This window comes from Desmodus rotundus, chromosome 4, assembly GCF_022682495.2.
Source record: "Desmodus rotundus isolate HL8 chromosome 4, HLdesRot8A.1, whole genome shotgun sequence".
NCBI classification, from domain to species: domain Eukaryota; kingdom Metazoa; phylum Chordata; class Mammalia; order Chiroptera; family Phyllostomidae; genus Desmodus; species Desmodus rotundus.
The window spans coordinates 93206959-93227046 of NC_071390.1; the positions used below are offsets into that span (position 1 = coordinate 93206959).

General features: G+C 41.7%; 1 protein-coding gene across 2 annotated transcripts; it reads right to left on the minus strand.

Annotated features, from left to right (window-relative positions):
- Window positions 1-2879: 2879 nt before the first annotated feature.
- Window positions 2880-15807, minus strand: LOC112317809 (alcohol dehydrogenase class-3). Of its 2 annotated transcripts, none has more exons than XM_024574903.3 (9): window positions 15652-15807; window positions 12471-12572; window positions 10715-10856; window positions 9925-10012; window positions 7206-7425; window positions 6508-6768; window positions 5626-5761; window positions 3533-3671; window positions 2880-3174 (listed from the first exon to the last, which is right to left on the minus strand). In XM_024574903.3, exons 1-9 carry the CDS (start codon window positions 15694-15696, stop codon window positions 3150-3152), a joined length of 1158 nt encoding a protein of 385 aa, XP_024430671.2. In that variant the 5' UTR covers window positions 15697-15807; the 3' UTR covers window positions 2880-3149. The 2 variants fall into 2 exon arrangements, with proteins under 2 accessions (XP_024430671.2, XP_071077364.1); XM_071221263.1 differs by having other exon boundaries at window positions 5626-5833.
- Window positions 15808-20088: the final 4281 nt, after the last annotated feature.

Genomic DNA, 20088 nt, shown 5'->3' on the forward strand with positions numbered 1-20088 from the left:
ATCCAATAGAAAAAATGGGCAAAGGATGTGAACAGATAACAGAAAAGGAGATACAAATGGCCAATATAATGAAAGCCTTCAGTAATTAAGAGAAATGCAAACCAAAGTTACGATGAAATATATTGTCAATTTCTAGTAAATTTAAAATGCGCTTATCCTAAGCAACTAACACAATGAGCAGAATGTACAAGAATGTCTCGCCACAGTGTTGTTAGCGATACAGGCACAGGTGGAACAACTTTATGCCATCACCTGGAGAACAGATGAATTCTCATATAGCTGAATATTAGCTCATGTAACTGAATATTGCTGTATGGTATTAAAATTAATGAATGAGAGCTTCAAATACAACACAGATTAAGCACAAAATAACACAGATTACACATACAGTGACTGAAAAAAACTGCAGAATGAGACAGTATCAGGTTTAAACGATGCACAATACTGAAGACTAGAAGGTTTATGGGTATGTCCAGGCATACCCCAGATATTGTAGGTTCAGTTCCAGACCAATGCAATAAAGCAAATCACACACATATATATACATATAGAAGTTTATGTAATCTATTAAACTATAGATTAGATTAATAGACTACAGTATTATTATACTGTAGTCTATTAAATGCAATAGTATTATGTCTGAAAAAAGAATGTACAAATCTTAAAAATATTGCAAAAAGATGAGAACCATCATCTGAGCCTTCAGTGAGTTGTAATCATTTTGCAGGTGGAGGGTCGTGCCTTCATGTAGATGGCCGCTGCCAGATCAGGGTGGTGGTTGCTGAAGGTTGGGGTGGCTGTGGCAATTCCTTAACATAAGACGACAATGAAGTTGCCACATCAGTTGACTCTTCCTTTTATGAACAATTTCTCTGTAGCACTTGATGCTGTTTGATAATATTTTACCCACAGAACTTCTTTCAAAATTGAAGTCAGTCCTCTCAAACTCTGGTGCTGTCCTATTAGCTGGGTTTAGGTACCATATTTTTTCGGACTATAAGATGCACTGGACCATAAGATGCACCTAGGTTTTAGAGGAGAAAAATAGGAAACCCCGCTCCACCACCGCCCCCCCCCACCCCTGCAGAGAGCCAGGTAAGCTACATTCAGACTATAAGACGCACCCCCCCAAACTTGGGGGGGGGGTGCGTCTTATAGTCTGAAAAATACGGTAATACTCTGAATCCTTTGTGGACATTTCAACAATCTTCACAGCATCTTCACCAGGAGTAGATTGCATCTCAAGACCACTTTCTTCGCTCATTCCTAAGAAGTAACTCATCTGTTAGTTTTCTCGTGAGATTACAGCAATTTAGCCACATCTTCAGGCTCCTCTAATTCTAGTCTCTTGCTGTTTCCACATATGCAGTTACTTCCTCCACTGATGTCTGGACCCCTCAGTCATCCGTGAGGGTTGGAATCAACTTCCAAATTCCTGTTTGTTATTTTGACCTCTTCACAGGAGTCAGGAAGTTCTTAATGGCATCTAGAATGGCAAAACCTTTCTAGGTTTTCAGTTTACTTCGCCCAGGTCCATTAGAGGAATTGCTGTCTGAATATTGCGAGAATTACCCAAAGTGACAGACACAAAGTGAGCAAGTGCTGTTGGAAAATGATGCCGCTAAACTTGCTCACAACTTGCTCAACACAGGGTTGCCATACACCTTCAAATTTGTGAAACAAAAAACAAAACAAAACAACCACCCAGAATCTGGGAAGCACAAAAGTGAAGTGCACTAAAAACAAGGTAAAGCAGATCCTTGAATAACCTGGTTTTCTTTAACTTCATTTTGTTCTAACATTGATAAAGAAAAAAAAATCCCCCCTAGGGCCACTGTCTGGGTGGAGTTGGTACATTCTCTTCGCATCTGTGTGAGTTTTCTCCGGGGATTCTGGTTTCCTCCCACATCCCAAAGATGTGCACGAGGTAAATGGCTTGTCTATATTGTCCCAGTCTGAGTAGACATGCCTGGGAACGTGCCCTGGAGGCTTCCTGTCCAGAGTGGGGGTCCTGCCTCGTGCCCTGAGCTGCAGGGAAATGCTTTGGCCATCCATGACCCTGAACTGGAAAAAGTGGGTTGGAACATCATTACCTGACTTGTTTTTCTTCATCTTCCTTAAATGTATGTATGCTTATTTCAGTGTTTAGTCATAGAAGTGATTAGAGTCTTAGAAGTCTGGTGATGTTTCTGTGACTAGAAATATGCTGTAGGGATTTAGCTGTTGTTTTTATCAGTTCGCGTGTGGGAAAACTGGTTTTATTATGCATCCTTTTGCTTAAAGTTGCAGTTTCCAAGAGTCCATTGATGTTAAGTGAGGACTTACCGTATGATTGTGCAATGAAAGCGAAACAACGGCATGAGACTGACAAACACTGAGTTCTGAACGGAGACCACCTCTGAAAAGGCAATGTGATCTGCACGTGGTGAAATGTTAAAATTTGATAAAAGTGCTGGGAACTTGGATATTCAGTACATAAGTAACTGTGACTTTTATAATCTTGAAATAGTGCATAGAGCTAACAACACACATACACTTACGTATACAAGGTAGTTTCAACGATGAATGTTAGAGCTCACTGTGGGCTACATACCACACTAGGAACTGGGGGTGTGCAAGCTTGAACAAGTCATAGTACCTGCCCTCAAGGAGATCTCACAGAAGCTGACCTCCTGGGTTCTGATTACCTTTGCCACGGATGGCTTAAGGAAATCCATTCTTTAGTAAATGGGCCTGAGACTCTTAAGTCAAAGTTCCTGAGGAAAGCAGCAGATAAGGTTCATACACTCACTATTGCCCTGCTTCCTCCACCTTTCCTTTAAAGAATAAAGATAATGGGGAAAGAACCATGAGAATAAACTCAGCATGAGACAAACACGTATGCCGAAATTACTTTTATTATGTTAAAAAATTCCCTAATGAGCTAGCAATTATTCATGTGAAGGGAAGTCCAGAAAACCCATGTATGACGGTATTAGCCTTATCCGTGATTGGAGATATATTGATCATACAGAAAACATTACTCCCTAGAATACGTTACTGAAAGTCTAAGAGGCTGTGAACTCGGAAGAGCTTCTCCCTGCTTGTCTTGCTGCTCCAATAAGATCACATGACTCAGTTATAAGGATGGACATTTTCTTCTTTTGAATTTAAAACTTTACAACAGTTCGGATGCTGTAAGAGAAAGAAACAATACACATAGGTTTTGAACAGTATCTTTTAAGAACATTAAAATTATAGATATATTTTTAAAGTTTTCATCTAAGGATGTATTTATTGATTTTAGAGAGAGGAAGGGGGAGAGAGGAACATCAATGTGAGAGACACCGATTGGTTGCTCCCCGTAAGTGTTGCGACTGGGGATGGAACCCGGAACCTGGTGTGTGCCCTGAGGGTCAAAGCTGCAATCTTTTGTGTATGGGACAACTAAGCACCTGGCCAGGGCAAAATTGTATTTTTTTTTAACCCTCTTCCTCCATTTACCTCAAATCCTTCCTATATCCCATAATATATAACTAAATAGGAAGCTTACCTCTTTCCTGCATGCAACAGTTCAAAGGCTTTGTTAATTTGGTCAAAAGACAGATTGTGAGTCACAAATTCATCAACTTTTATCTTCTTGGACATGTATTCGGACACCAACTTTGGGACGCTTTCTACACTCTTCCATCCTGAAAGAAATTATAACATCTATTCATTAATTTTTTCAACAAGTATCTACAGTATGCTCATTACTTTGTGGGTTAAACAAAGACCTTGAGAATAAATTTTTTTCATTGCAGACAAATGAAAAACCTCAAAACTAGCATAGAGATGAGACAGAATTTAATGCACATCATTAGTTAAGAAAAAAGTAAATGTCTTTTTAGTATTTTCCTTTTTCTGTACTGATTTACTAAAATCTCATTAAGTCTCAATTGAGACCTCAGAACAAGCTTATTTATTAGGTCCACAACAAAGATTTGTGTAATAATGAAATTCAAGGAAAAAAATATTGATGTGACACATGACTATTTCTTTGGTTTTAAATTCAACAATGAATAGGGATAGCATCTCAGAATAGAAAAATGAAACTGAAAGCAGAGTAGAGTATCAGGTGCTTCAATTTTTCACTTGTTATTGAAAGAAGCAATAAATCAACAAAACAGCTTTCCTACTTTTTCTTTTTTTCTATTTATTTTTTTTAAAGATTTTATTTATTTTTAGAGAGGGGGGAAGGGAGAAAGAGAGGGAGGGAAACATCAATGTGTGGTTGCCTCTTGAGTGCCCTCTACTGGGGACCTGGCCTGCAACCCTGGCATGTGCCCTGACTGGGAATCAAACTGGCCACCTTTTGCTTCATATGCCAGAGCTCAACCCACTGAGCCACACCAGCCACGGCACCTTCCTACATTTTAAATCAGGGATGCTTTGGACCATATTTCAAACCTTTGAGCTTTTCCCAAATCTCCCTCCTTATATGTTCTACCAAGTTGTGGGCTTTTTCTTTCTCTTTTAAAACTCCTGTTAACTGCGACAACTACAACTATAGGCCAAAATTTCTATTTACATCTGTGGGTCATATTTTAACAACACCCCGGGGCCCCAATGTTCTAGCTTATTTCCCAAACAGCACTGTGTTAGGATGAGGCTTTGGTTAGGGGTTCCTACCACACCCCCCACCCCCCACCCCACCCCGGCTCAGTCACCCAGGCTTAGAAGCCCCTCAAAGTCAGCTGTGGACTCTGAGATGATGCCTCTGAGTTACACATGTGGCTTTAGAAGTAAGTCTTTTCTAAGACACTCAAGTTCAGCATACAGTCAAGGATTTGGAAAGGAGGGTTTAATCAGCTTGACATTTCTACAGCAAATTGTACAGTGCAGAGAAGGAAAACTTTGGCCAAACCCTTCATGTTAGCATACTACCATAATCTTTTCTTCTTTCAAAAACCTGGCATAATATAAGCAAGGGGATGTTAACAGATACTTGTTAAACACAGATCATTGAAAACTCCTGCTATGTGATCTTTTTCTTAAGAGGATAGTGAAAATATATTTTTTCAAAAACCTATCAAAACTTAGGCAACCCCAAACAACCATGTACTTTTTAGGATCACACCAGGGAGAAATCATCAGTCAGGCAGCTTTTCAATTTTGCTGCAAGATGTGTCTAATTTTAAGTCTTCAGTTTAAGATTTAGTACTGGGTACTGCTGAAATCAGCACTATTCAGACAGAGGTATCATTCCATCCAGTGATCACTGCACTCTCCAGAAAAATGAGTGAAACACACCCATACGTCCACAAAATGACACGGTATGGATGACACCGTAGTTTGCTTACCCTGCAACCGACCTCTCATGCCTGACCTACCCCCAACTAGAGCCTCGTTAAAATAATATTGACTTTTTTTTAAGTGTGTAAAATGTTGCCTTGAGCCTCAGGAGAAGCTGAGCACCTCGCCAGCTCCAGGGAAAAATACTGATTGAGTGTGAAACTCTCCTATTAAAATAGTGTTGTATGCAACAACTCAGGATGAGAAAGTAACCCATAAAAATTACTGTTAAAACAAGAAAACTGGCCTGGAATTAAAACACTGCCAATGGAAATAAGAGAGAAAATGTACTCATCCCATCCAACAAATTACCTCCAAAGGCGGTGCCTTTCCACGTGCGGCCGGTTACCAGCTGGAATGGACGAGTGGCGATCTCCTCACCTGAAGCGGCTACGCCCACCACCACGCTGACGCCCCAGCCTTTGTGGCAGGCCTCCAGCGCTGCTCTCTGCAGGCACAGATGGGACCAAACACAGAAGTCAGTGCATTCTGCCGAGAACATCAGCTTCCCCAGAAACTTCTGTGGGGAAAGGGTGGTTTCATAAAGCTTTCTAAAAAAATGGCAACAAAATGATCAAATGGAATGTTCAGCATATTAACAGGTATTTAAAAGTTTGCTAACTTGGCTAAACAGTACCACAAATTGAAGAAATTTACAGCTTTTACTTGCTGTCCATTTTTAAAAGTAAATACTACCTCAAAGTTCCAAAGACTTTAATAAAACAAGCAGGCAGAGAATACTAGTATTTTTGCTGAATGTCTGCTTTGTGTCAAGTAGGCGAAGTTACTGTCCGTATTTCACACACGAGGAAACTCAGGTTTAGAGAAGTCAGGTCGTTGCCCACGACCACTGACCTAGTGTGTGGATGCGTATCTAGTCTCAAAGCTCATGCTCCCCACGATGGCATCGTTTTGCCCTCTGTTTAAGCAGACATCCTCTAAGATTCAACATACACTGAAAGGCACAGAAACGTCCTCTTAATCCTTCCCCGAGCCATTCTTGTGTCATTTCCTACTTGTAGTTCAAATCATTATTTTTCCTTTCCTCTATTAGAATAACTCTTACAAGAGACTTTTCCTTTCCAAAAACAAAACAATTTTAAATCTCAATTAAGAAAATTCCATTAAAAAAGCAGTTATACACAAACACACATGCAACGGAGAAGAGAAAGGAATGAAGCCGAGTGTACTCACCATGACCTTCACATTGCCAATGCACTCAAAGGAATAGTCCACTCCCCCGTCAGTCATCTCGATGATCACTTCCTGGATGGGCTTACTGAAGTCCTGGGGGCTGATACATTCAGATGCTCCAAACTCCTTGGCCCTTGCGAATTTATCTTTATTGATGTCCACACCAATGATCCGGGATGCGCCAGCCACCTTACAGCCCATGACAACCGCCAATCCAACTCCTCCGAGGCCAAAGACGGCGCAAGTAGAGCCAGGCTCCACCTGTTAGAAGACATTCTATGAGGTACTCCTTAAACAGGAGACAAGAAAACCACTAGTTTTCTTTCTTTCTTTTCTTTCATTTCTTCCTTCCTTCCCCTCTCCCTCCCTTTTCTTTCTTTCTTTTTTTTAAAGATTGTATTTAACTTTCTTTAGAAAGAGGGGAAGGGAGGGAAAAAGAGAGGGAAAGAAACATCTGTTGGTTGATCCGCTGCCTCTCGCAAGCCCCGACTGGGAGCCTGGCTCACAATGCAGGCATGTGCCCCGACCAGGGATCAAACTGGCGACTGTTCTATTTGCAGAACGATGCCCAACCCACTGAGCCACACCAGTCAGAGCAAATCACTGGGTTTCTTTCAGATTGGGACGATTTCATTATTCCAACAAAGTTTTGTTGTATCAAATTAGAAGGCGGAGCTAAAAGCCAGGCCAACACTTACCTTGGCAGTGTTCACAGCAGCTCCGTAACCAGTTGAAATGCCACAACCCAGGAGGCAGACTTTATCCAAAGGTGCCAAAGGATCAATTTTAGCAACAGAGATATCAGCCACCACTGTGTATTCAGAGAACGTGCTGGTTCCCATGTAATGTAAAAGTGTCTTTCCTTTGCAAGTAAATCTGCTAGTGCCATCTGGCATTAACCCTTTTCCTTGAGTGACTCTAAAGAAAATAAGAAAGGAAAAAGGCAGGGTAGAATTAGGTTTCCTAAAAGCTGTAAGAAAAAGAAATTAGTTTTAAAAATAATGACTAATAAACAGAAGAGTATACTAAGACCAAAAATTCAATTTTTTAATGTATGCATTAATAATTTAGTATCTTTCAGCAATGCCTTATTAGGGAAACTTATGAGATTTAAACCTTACATATCTTTTCCAACATTCAATATCCTTCTGGATCTTATTATCAGAGTACTAAAATAATTTTTAACAAGTACAACTTATGGATCAGATTAAATTATTTAAAAATTCCATCCTAGAACTCTGTGAGCAAATGCACCTTCACGAAGCGTAACGCCAAACCCAGCGCCCACACAGGCAGCAACCACGTGCAGCGGTCCACGCGGCCAAGGGAAACAGACGGGCAAACGGGGCAGCTTAGGTCTTTCAGGAGGACTTCTTCAAAAGCACAGCAGTCCTCAAGGGTTCAAGTGCTTGTTTTCTCACTTAGTTTTTTGCTTGTGTAGTTGGTTATAGCAATGAAGACGGGGGTGGGAGAACAAATTCACAAAGGCAACCAATGTGATTTATGGTAACAAAATTTATTTTTGATATTATAAATATATAGGTGATATAATGTCTTGCTTAGGAGAATGAGCCTTAAAGTCAGACACACTTGGGTTCAAATCCTGAGTGATCTTGGACAAGTTAATTAACCTCAGTGCCTCAGTTTCCTCACTAGAAATGCAGATTGCTAACAAACCAAATGAGATGTTACATAAAGCATTGGCATTGTGCCTGGCACATGGTGCTGAATATGTGTTATTTATAATAAAAATAAACAATAATTTGATGCATACTCATGGACAAATCCTTTGGAATATAAAAGAATAAACAAATACAAAGGAAGAGAAATGGATTGCCTCTGGATTCAAGAGGAAATACATGTCCTTTGAAAGAAAAACAAAAATATGACCAGAAACACAGAACAAATAGGTGACAAAGGTCTACAGTAAGTAACTGACGTTATCTGTATACGACAACTTGGTCAGCCCTCCCTAGTCAGTGAGGGCTCTTCTTCCTGGAGATCACAAGCAAAGGTGACATAAGACACATTTTAAGCTGTGAAAAGACTTGTCCCTCTAAAAGGTTACAGACGGCTACAGAAAGCCCATCTCCATGAGGCAAACATTTTCAGGCTATTTGAAATTCTCTTTGAAAACAACTAGTTTTTGTTGTTATTCTAGCTTTGCTAAAAGTAATTGGATTTATGGTGTAAGACAAATGCAATCTTGTTTTCCAAAAACAAACTAATTTTGTCGATGGCATTAGAAACCGAATGCAAGAGCAAACGGACGTCCCATACACTGCTGGCAAGAGCGTACCCAGTGACTCAGCATTCCAGTGCTAGCGGGACTTGAATGGAGTTGACACAGCAACCTGCATACATCTCCCAGACGTTGTCAATGAAAGAAACCAGACGAGAGCACATAATGCATAACTCTCCCTATAAGAAGATCTACAGTGAAAGAAATCACAACATTGGTGACCTCTGAGGGGGGCAGGTGTTTACTTGGAAGGGACATGAAGGACTTTGTGGGGTGTTGGGAGGGCTTTCTCTCTTTTTCAATCCTCACCCAAGGGTCTTTTTCTCACTGCTTTAGAGACAGAAGAAGGGAGAGAGGAAGGAAGAGAAACATTAATGTGAGAGAAACATTGACTGGTTGCCTCCTGTAGGTACCCAGACAGGGGACTGGACCCTCAATCTAGGTACGTGCCCTGACTGAGAGTCCAACCCATCACCCTTTGGCTACAGAGAAGGCTGCAGGACGACGCTCCAACCAACTGAGCCACCTTGGCCAGGGTGAGGCTCTCTGTCTTGATCTGGGTGATGGTTACAAGCATTAGGTATGTATATACAGAAAAATTCATCGAGCTGCACACTTAAGATTTGTATACTTTAAGTACTTTACCATATGTTTGTTCGACCTCAATAAAAAAGAAAATATACAAGGAAACATAAACAAGAAAATGATAAACTGCCTCAAAGTAGTTCTTTAACAGGTGTTTTACCTTACCTCAATAAAGTAACTACCTTGTCTGTGTTAAGGGGTTATGTTACCTCTTGTAGTCTTCCCAGTTATCTTATAAAATAAGTTTTATTACTTTGGTTTCATGGACAATAAAATGGACATAAAAATGACCCCATTCAATTTCATAAGCATGTCCCTCCTTATTACACATGTTGGCACACTTAGCCTAGTGTATGGAAAGAGAATGAGCTCAGAAAATTCAGTTTTCCCTCTTAAAAGCTGACGTTACTTGGCAAACCACTTAATTTCTGCGCCTTAACTTTCTCACCTATGAAAACCGGGATACAATGGTGACACTGAAGTTGTCATAAAGAGGGAATGAAGTAATTCACGCAGAATGTGCTGTATAAATTGCCACACGTTATCATTAAGGTGACCTCGTTTTAAGAATAAAATGAAATGATACTAACCTTATCTTCTGGCAGAGGTTTGTTTTAGGATTTAGACAAAATTTGCATTCCCCACACTGCGGGATGTAAAGTGGGATGACAGTGTCACCTGGAAAACAAACGCCAAGGCTTTATGCTGCAGGGGTGGCATCAGTTTCTAAATGAGTGTACCAGCCCCTGCAAGTTCCTATTCCTGTCAACTCACTCGGCTTGGAAAGTCAGCAACTTCCAAGCTTAGAACTTCGCCTACCTAACATCATTCAGAGATACTGCCTGACCCTGCAGAAAATGCAAGGTTCAGAATTTTTGTTAAAGGAAACTTTTAAAACAGTATCTGGAGAACAAGGAGTCATGTGCCTGAAAATACTGACTCACTGATCCATTCTGAAAAATTCTTGTGTAATTGGGCAAAACTGGCTTTGGAAAGGTTTTTAACTGCTTCAGGTGAACAGCAGTCTGCAAATCAGAGGGGAAAAATCCATCCAGCAGTGTGGGCAAAAGGAGGTTCGCAGTGGTGAGTATGTGAGACAGTGTTTATATTCTTGTATTATTATTTGTGAATACTCAAAAGAGTTTACTCTTGTATTATTATCTATTAATTACTGTAGTATTTTCCACACAGACAACTGTCAACCTACTTTTGCCCACCCCTCTATTTGTGCTTCCTGGGTGAGAAATAAAACCAATCTCGACAACTTTCTTAGCTGATAACCTACTCATAAATAAACAATATATAGTTTATCAGAAATGTTAGTTTCCTATAGAGAAATAAGCCAAAATCGTAAAGTAAGTGGCTCCAATACCCTCTTACCTGCGTTCAGCTTCGTAACTCCTTCACCAACACTTTCCACAATTCCAGCACCTTCGTGCCCCAAGATCACTGGAAAACTCCCTTCCGGATCAGCCCCACTCAGGGTGTAGGCGTCAGTGTGACACACCGCAGTGGCAATGACCTACCGGGATATTCAAATCGAGAGTAAGTGTGTGTGTGCATGCAGCTCAGAGTGAGGCAGAGGTCAAAGGAAAGGCACTTTTCCTTAAATACCGTATTTCTTTGATTCTGAGATACATTTTTCATATTCTAACCTCCTTAAAACCGGTATATGCTTACAAGTAGATGGCATCTTAACAACTAGAATTGGAAGCTTTTTAAAAAAGTAGTACATAGGTAGTGCACTAGTTTATTTACATGCAATGAAAGACGGTACGCCTACTCTCCTTTCCAGTGCGTTTTAGCAAGACAAAGCAAGGAGACTGCACGGGCACTGTGCCCTCGGGTGTGAAGAGGAACGGCACCTGTGTGCAGAGCGTCTCGCTGCTGGCCTCTCGGGACTGCCGGGGCACGTGATTTCTAAAAAGGCCTGGACAATTTTTGAAACATGCCAGCCTGCTGGTGTGCGCCAAAACTCAGTTTTTAGTGGAACCAACTCCCTTTCAGCAGCCACACACACACAAATTCTGCTCCCATAAGCCCTTTATACCTCTCTCTCACTTTCAAGTATCCGATATCTTTCCAAACCACTAAAGAGCACAGAAAGGAAAAGCTTTAGTGTATTTATGCTTCTCTGCTTTCTACCTACGTCCCCACTTGCGATGCAACACCCTTTGCCGTGTGTTAGCAGTGCCCGGGGAAGCCGGCTGCACTCAGTGTGCTGCGTACAGGACGGTTTCTTTTCCAGTGGCAAAATCACAATCAGGTTAATTTCTGAATTTAACTATTTTGAGATTTCAGATTCCTGGGTCTGGGCTGCAAAGGACCTTAAAAAGTTACCTGACCCTGTGCTTCGTGGCCTAATACATGTTACCCTGGGAGCACGAGCCAGTTCGTGTACAGGTGCTGTGCACTCGGAGTGGGGTGGTGGATGTTTACTCTAATTTACAGCAAAAGGAGCTGATTTTTCTACAGTTAGTTTTATTCACTGATCACTAATTTAAACCATTACCTTTATATGAAAACAAATACAAAGTAGAATGTCAAAAACACCCAACTGGCTGCCTTGTGCAACATGCGTCTCTCCTGGGATAACTTGCTTTCTCTGCCACAGCAGAGACTGAGCAGCCTGGGAGCAATGATGCATCCCCTGAACTCCGGCCTGTCTGCAAGGGTATTTCAAGCTCTCTAATCAGGCTGACCTCCCTTCATTGTTATTCCAGTCGATCAGAAGCTTCTTCCCAAGTCTTATTTGAAGTCTCCTCTAACAAAACTGAAGACAATTTCTTTTGTTTCTGATGCGTCACCACACATTTTTAAGTTATGGGATCAGAAGAAAGGGGAATATCCTACAAAGTCACCTTAAACCTAGGCCACATAAATAAAATACAGTAACCCAGTGATCCCTGGGGAAGGCTCCTCAGCCCAACATCAAGGCTAAAAGGTGGAGGGGAGTGTGCAGAGGCGACAGGGATAGAGAAAGAGGAGGGTGCTGTGATTCTAAGGTTGGATGCCTTTCCATACCTTGTTCTCCACACCCTCCTTTGGGATCTATCCTCTGAAGAATTCAGAGTACTCATCTATCCAGAGACCTAATTTTAAGTCTCCTTTTCCATTGCCTCAGATGTAACATTACCTTAATTCGAACTTCGTGAGCCTTTGGGGGTGCCACCTCTACCTCCTCTATGGAGAGTGGCTTTCCAGCCTCCCAGGCAACTGCAGCCTTGCACTTGATCACCTGAATTGAGGCAGAGTGGGGAGGAAAACAGTTGTTTATTCACCTGAACTAATAATGAACTGCTTCTTAGTTAATTTAGGTACGGATGAATTTTAATCTTAGGAAGTATATCACAGATTCACAAAGAAACATGTATCTCTAAGCGATAGGGAGAATTGTTTTGCATGTTTTTAGATTTCATATAAATAATATTCATTAAAATATTTAATTTAGATGACTCCATGGACAGATGTAAAAAAACCTCTTTTGGTTGAATAGTTTTATTCTCTAACATTTAATGACCCTCTAGAATGCATAAGCAGGAACAGGTTGAGAATACAGGTTCCAAGAGAATCTGATTCAGTAGGTCTGGCTAGAACCCACGGAATCTGAAGGTTTAACGTGTGCCCTACACAACTCTTTTGCGCAGGCACAACTGCGGGATGGGAAGGAGTGGAAGGAGTATCAGAATGGGGGAACTTTAAAAAACTATACCTATCCTTTTAACTGTGCTGCCCAGTACAGTACCCACTTGCCACCTGCGGCTACTGAGCACTTGAAAAACGGCCAGTCTGAACTGGGTTAAGCTGTGAGTGCAAAGTACAATCAAATTTTGAAGACTTAGTACAAAAAAGGTATTTTTCAGTAATATTTTAAAAGTACTGATTACATGTTGATAGTATTTTGAATGTATTAAATTTTAATCCAATTTTAATGCCATTTTAATACGGCTAATAGAAATGTTAAAATTACATATGTGAGTTGCATTATATTTCTATAGTATAGTGGTGCCTTAGAGATTCTAGTCAGGACACCCCTCCACTGCCAGAGAATCGAGTATAATGAGGAAGGTTTTAAGCAGTTTACATAATGGTTATGAAACGAGTTGACAGAATAAAGGTTGAAAACCACTGGGTTTATAGGAGACTGGAAAGTCAATTATTACAAAAAGTGTGATTTAAAGGGAGAGGCACAAAGTGCTACAGAATGCGGAAAGTGGGGAAAGAGTGTAACTTTGGTTGGTGAGTTTGAGAAAGCATCACTTTTTAACTGGGATAACAAAGGAGAAGGAAGAGTTACAAATTACGACAAAACACCTACATACAAGGTGACTGAAGAGTGAATGAGAGTGACATGAAGCCCCTAACAGTCTTCCGCACAGAGTAGCTAAGCAAAAATAAACTAATAGTTACTAGCAGCAACACAACAAAGAGTGAAGGAAGAGTTGAATTATATAGAGCAGCGATTTTCAACCTTTTCCATCTCATGACACATAAACTAATTACTAAAATTCTGTAACACACCAAAAATATATATTTTTGCCCATCTGACAAAAAATAGGTATATTTTTAAAAAATTGATGTTAGAGAGGAAAGGGGGGCATGAAGGAGCAAGGGCGGAGCGTGGGGGGGGAGAGGGAGGGAGAGAGAGAGAGAGACAGACAGACAGACATCAATTTGATGTTCCACTTATTTATATGTTCATTGTTTGATTCTTTTATGTGCCCTAACCGGGGATCAAACCTGAAACCTTAGCATACTGGTTGGACACTCTAAGCAAATGAACTACCCAGTCAGAGCAAAAATAGGTATAATTCTGATTCATTCACATCGGATGGCTGTTGTATTGGTTGTCATCATTCTTTAACACAATTTAAAGGACACGAGGCCAGTGCCCCTGACTAAATAGTGAGGGATTACATATTTTAAAGTCTTGCAGCACATCAGCGATACAGACAGACCAGTGGCTTGTGTAAATCGGTGAAGCCAAAAATTTTGCTTTTAAAATTAAAATGTAGATGTTAAATCTGGCAGTACAAAAAATTCAGACACTGCATTGGAACCCTTTTTCACCTTAATGTACCATGAATTGCAAAAGCCGAATTCAGAATACTAACAATGAGGTTACATACACTAGAGATCTGAAGCAACAAGAATAAAGAGTTATCCATAAAGTAAGTTTTACTGCCCGTGCCCGACTTTTAAACAACATCTGAAAGGCCTTTAAACTCTTCCTTTCAACGACAATTCTTACCAAAAGAAAGCTCCACTCTAAATCACAGACAACTGCCCTACTTCAACATTTGAACTATAACAGGAATTACAATTTTTCACCTGCTCTGAACAAAGACACTTGGTAACAAAGAAAATCAAGTGCCAATCTGTTAAGTCTAAAAGACCTCTGGAGTTTACCATTTCTTTTCAACTCCAACATTTAAGGCCGTAAATGTTTCTAGAAAATTTCTAAAGTCTGCAAAGCAACTTTAGACTAATTATTCATGTTATTCGTATGTTCCTACCTTTACTGCCTAATGTGTGTTTCAGGCACTGGGAGGGCCTATTGCACTGCAACAGACCTGGATTGGAATCCGGACTCACTATTGTTAGTGTGACCACGAAGCACTACCAACCTCTAGGCCTCAGTTTTTGGCCGTAAACTAGGGATCAACCTGTGCGCGTTAAAGGAGGATAAAAAGCTCTGGTGCCTAAACACTCAAAGGTGTTACCAAAAGGGATCTAGGAGTCTTCCTAAAATACGTTCCTCGGTGGCATAATAATGGATCGATTTTGAATCTACCACGAAACACAAGCAACCTAGAGGTTAGGAGCACAGGCGTTGGTCACAGGTTAGCCACCCGCAAGTATGACCCTGGATAAGTTGCTGTTAAGTCCTGGATAGGTTCTGCGACTTTATGCAAAATGAGGAGTAAGAAAACCAATTATACCACAGGCTACTTAATATAAGCAAAAGTTACGTTCCTACGGCATCTCACCAACTTTATTCATTAAATAACCTTGAACAAAAGAACCTGCTGTTCTCATTTTTGCGTAGGGAAATTGGGGCCCCTCCTGAGCGATTTCCACCAGAACAGAACCGACCACTCCAGCCACTCTCCCTGGCCACTCTCCGGATCTCCCCGCCCGGTTCCGGTCGCCCAGAAGCAGCAAAACCCTCCCAAGTCCGGAGGTCAAACAAAGCTTCCTTCCCACTGAACCGCTGCTCCGAGGCTCTTTTCAGCTCTGGGGTCCAGCGGTCTGGTTCCCCCATGCTTCCTTTCCCTCCCAACCTCGGACTCCGGCCCACGGTTCGGCCACGATACCTGGTTCGCCATGCCCTCTGGTTCCGCTCCGCGAGGGGCGTCCATCCAGGGCGGGCCTCCGGGGCGGGCCACCGGGCTAGACCACTTGCCCTGCGCAGGGGGAGCGGCGTCGGTGGAGCGTGCGCCCGGCGCGCGTCGCCCCCTCCCGCACCGGGACCGGGAGTGGAGGCGGGGTTTGTGGAGGCGGGGTTTTCGGAGGCGGGGCTTGCGAGAGCGCGCATGGGCTGGGCGGTGCCGCGCGCTCCTGCGGTAGCAGCGGGTCTCAGCGGCGAGGCTGGAGGGGGTGTGGACCAGGGTGGACAGCGGCGGCTTGGTGGCTCTCCCGACATCTGCTGCACAAACCCGTCTGTGTCTGGAAAGGGTTTCCCCATGTAACTTTAGCCGAGGCAGCGTGGACAAGACTTACAAACGAGCGACGTGGAAGGTGTGGGACCAGGAATTTCGCTGAAAGCACCTGAGAAACTGCGAGGACTGCATAGTCTTCCTGCTCGTATACACTCTGTGTGCGCTGTGTCTTGAGGAGGCAAGATGAGTGAGATACAGCCTTCAAGATAACTCCGTGGAGCGGGGAAACTGAGCCGTGAGAATGAGAAAGGGGACACAAAGAAAGAGGGACCCATGCGAGAAACTTCCAAGGCTCCTATTCCAGCTGCTTCTGAAAAGCCAGGGGGATTTTTGATGATCGATAGGACAGGGGAGTGGAGTTCGCAAGTGGAAGTAAGGAGTGAAAAGTCTCAGGAATGTGGATGCGTTTTAAGAGTGGACTGGAGTTCAAAGAGAGAGAATGCAGTGTTGTCAGTTTACTGTTAAACTTTGGTTGTTGTGAATGCAGAATTTTATTAAAATAGCTCTACCAGACAGACCACTCTCTTCTCTGCTTCTCAGTCTTTTTCATGGCTTCTTTCCATCAGTACTACCTTCAGTGTTAGCTATTTCAAAATCTGCGTTCAAAGTCCTTCTCTTCATTTCCCCCTCTCATTCACACCGTGATTTTTAACCTCTGTTTATATAAGGGCAGACTCCGGAGTATGCATCAGGATGCCGCCAGGTAAACATCTGTCTCCATTAGGCTATCTCACAGTTGTCTCAAGATCAGTTTGTCCAAAACTCATCTTGTCATCTTTCTCCTTAACGGTACTCTTCCTTCTGTCTTTGTGTGGTACCACCATCCACCTACTTGTCCAAGCCAGAAACCTGGGAATCACAACTACTACAACACCTCCCTCCGCCCCTGCATTCAATCTGTCACCGAACCCTAAATACCACTCACATCTTGTGCCTCCTCTCTGTCCCCACAGCTGCTGCATTAGTTCAGACTCTCATAATTTCTCATAGGGTTTCTGCAGAAGCCTTCCATTTGGGTTTATTGTTGCCAGGCCCCTGAAGTTAATGCACTTCTAAACTAATATCCCCGTAGTGATCAATCCATGCCATTTCCATTCACCTTTAATAATTTTTCAATGATGTGGGTTATAAGTCCTCAAGGGATGGGAGAGGAATAAAACCCAAACTGTAGCTGGGTGAGGCAGGTCCTGCATATCCTGGTTCCTGCTTATGTCTCCGTTTTTATTTGCTGCTATTCTACCACACAAGTATTGCTTCAAACTTATGGATCATTTGTACTTCTTAAAAGAACTGTTTTCTTTCCTAATTCCAGGCCTTTGTATATGGTAGAACTTCTGCTTGGAATGCAGCAAGCATTTATCTAGTGCGGGGTGGGGGGGGAAGCTTTTCAGCAGAGTTAATTTTCTTTTCCCTATTGCAGATACAATGTCTATGTTCTGGAAAGCACCACTTGCATATTGCGGCTTACCACAATAATAGAAAGGACTGTTAGTTTCTGGTCTGGCATGTAAGGAATTTGGAAGTTGTCTCCACTCTAAAGAGTAAAAAGATGAGCAAACTGAGAAATCAGAAACTCTCCTTAAATCTGTCAGAGAAGTGAGATAGGGCAAACTGCTGGCCTGGAATTGGAGAGACAGCTAGATACAGAGAATCACTACTCATTGAGGAGAAACCACCACGGGGGGAACCAGTGTTGGGCTTGGATAATATGAAGTATAATTGATGAATTGCTGGAGGCTTAGTGTGGGTAAGTCTGAGAGTTAAAAATCAAAGAAGGACCTACTCTTGAGATTGGGGGAGGGGGGACGTGGGTGGGAGGGAAGCTTCATACTTTTATGACTTTTCCTGCTGGGAACTGTCCCAGGTTCTCATAGTGAAAATTAGAGAAGAATCCCCTTCTACTTCTGGCAGGGGAAGGGGAAAAGAAACCATTTTGAAATATGCCACAGCATTCTGTTCTTCTTAACCAGGCCTGCCCTCAAGAGAGACCATTTTATCAGAGCCTAAACTCCTGAGGTGTTATTAGAGTTTCACTGGCAGCAAGGAAGGGAAACACTCAACTCCGGTGCCCTCTAGAAATCCCGTACCATCTGAGGGAGTGGGAAAAAAACTAGAAGAAATTGTGAAGTTCACAATCCAGGAGGCATAGAATCACTAAAAGCCTGAGATCTAATCACAAGAAAGCTTCCCCTTCTTCCACACTTAACATACATTACTATAGGCTTATTAGCCACCTTTTTAACCCAGTAAGTATATCATGTCTGCCTTTCAACAAAAAGTTACAAGGCATAATAAAAGGCAAAAACACAGTTTGAAGAGACAAAGCAAGCATTAGAACCAGACAGATATGACAGGGATGTTGGCATTATTAAAAATTTAGCCATGACTGGTGTGGCTCAGTTGGTTGGAGTGGGTTGTCCCATACACCAACAGGTTGAAGGTTCAATTCACAGTCAGGGCTCATACCTAGTTTGCAAGTTCCATCCCTGGTTGGGGCACATGTGAGTGGCAACCAATCAATGTCCCTCTTGCACGTCAATGTTTCTCTCTCTCTCTGTCGTTTCCTTTTTCTTTAAAATCAATAAACATTTTTTTTAAAATTTGAGAATTTGAAACTGCAATTAATATGCTAAGCAATCTGAAGGAAAAAATAACAGAAGAAAGATGGATAATGTGAGCAGAGACGGACATTCTAAGAAAGAAACAAAAAGAAATGCTATAGATTAAAATCACTGCAATAGATGTACAGATGATGTGTTATGGAGTTGTGCGCCTGAAACCTGTATAATTTTGTTAACCAGTATCACCCCAATAAATTCAATAAAAAGGAAAAAAAGTACAAACTTCCAGTCTTAACATAAGTCAAGGGGATGTACTATAAAGCATAGGAAATAAAGTCAATAAGAATCATAATAACTATGTATGGGGACAAATGGTTACTAGACTTACTGTAGTGATCACTTTGTAAGGTATGTCAGCGTTGAATCACTCTGTTGTACTCCTGAAACCAATATGTATTGTATGTCAACTATAATGAAAAGTACTTTAAAAAATAAAGATGAATGATAGCTTTAGGCTAAAATAAGTGAATAAATAAAATCACTGTAATGGAAATGAAAAATGCCTTTGATGGTCTCATTAGTAGACTATACCCAGCTGAGGAAAGAATCTATGAGCTTGATATAGTAATTGAAATTTCCGAAACTGAAAAGCACAGAGAGAAAACACTGAAGTAAATGGAAAGAGTAACTAAGAACTGTGGGAAGGTATAAGAGACACATAGTGGGAATACCAGAAAAAGAAAGAGAAAGGAACAGAAGCTCTATTTGGGAAAATCATAACTGAGACTTTCGTCAAGTTAATGTCAGAGACAAAACCACAGGTCCAAGAAGCATCCCACAGAATGTTAAGGAGGTTAAATGCCAAACCAAACCAAACCAAACCAAACCAAACCCCTCCATCTAAGCATAACATATTCAATCTACAGAACACCAAAGACAAAGAAAAGAGTGGAAAGAGGCCCGAGGGAGAAAACACCTTACCTACAGAGGAGCAAAGATAAGAATTACATTCGATTTCTCTACAGGAACCATCCAGACAAAAAGATAGTGGAGTAAAATATTTAAAGTGTTCTGACAAAACATCCCACCAATCTAGAATTCTGTATCCTGTATCCTGTGACTTTACCCTTTGAAAGTGAATTAGAAATAAACTTTCCTAGATAGAACAAAATTGAGGAAATTTGTTGCCAGTAGACATGCCTTATAAGAAATCTTAAAGGAATTCCACTAAAGATAAAGGCACAGGTAAACACAGCTCATCCTGAACAAACACAGCAAAAATTGCAACTAGACTACAGAACAAATATCACCCAGGGTCATCATCAAATCAAGGTGCATGGAAGTTCCACAACCGAGGAATCAAAGAAGCCACATTCCTCCAGATGGGTAGAAGGGGCGCAGATGCAGAGAGATGCGGGGAGGCATGGAGAGGCATGGAGAGGCATGGAGTGGGTGATCCCATACCCATGTGTGGTAGATAAAAATCTGGATGGATACCTCGAGAGCAAGGGATCCCAGCCCCACCCCAGAC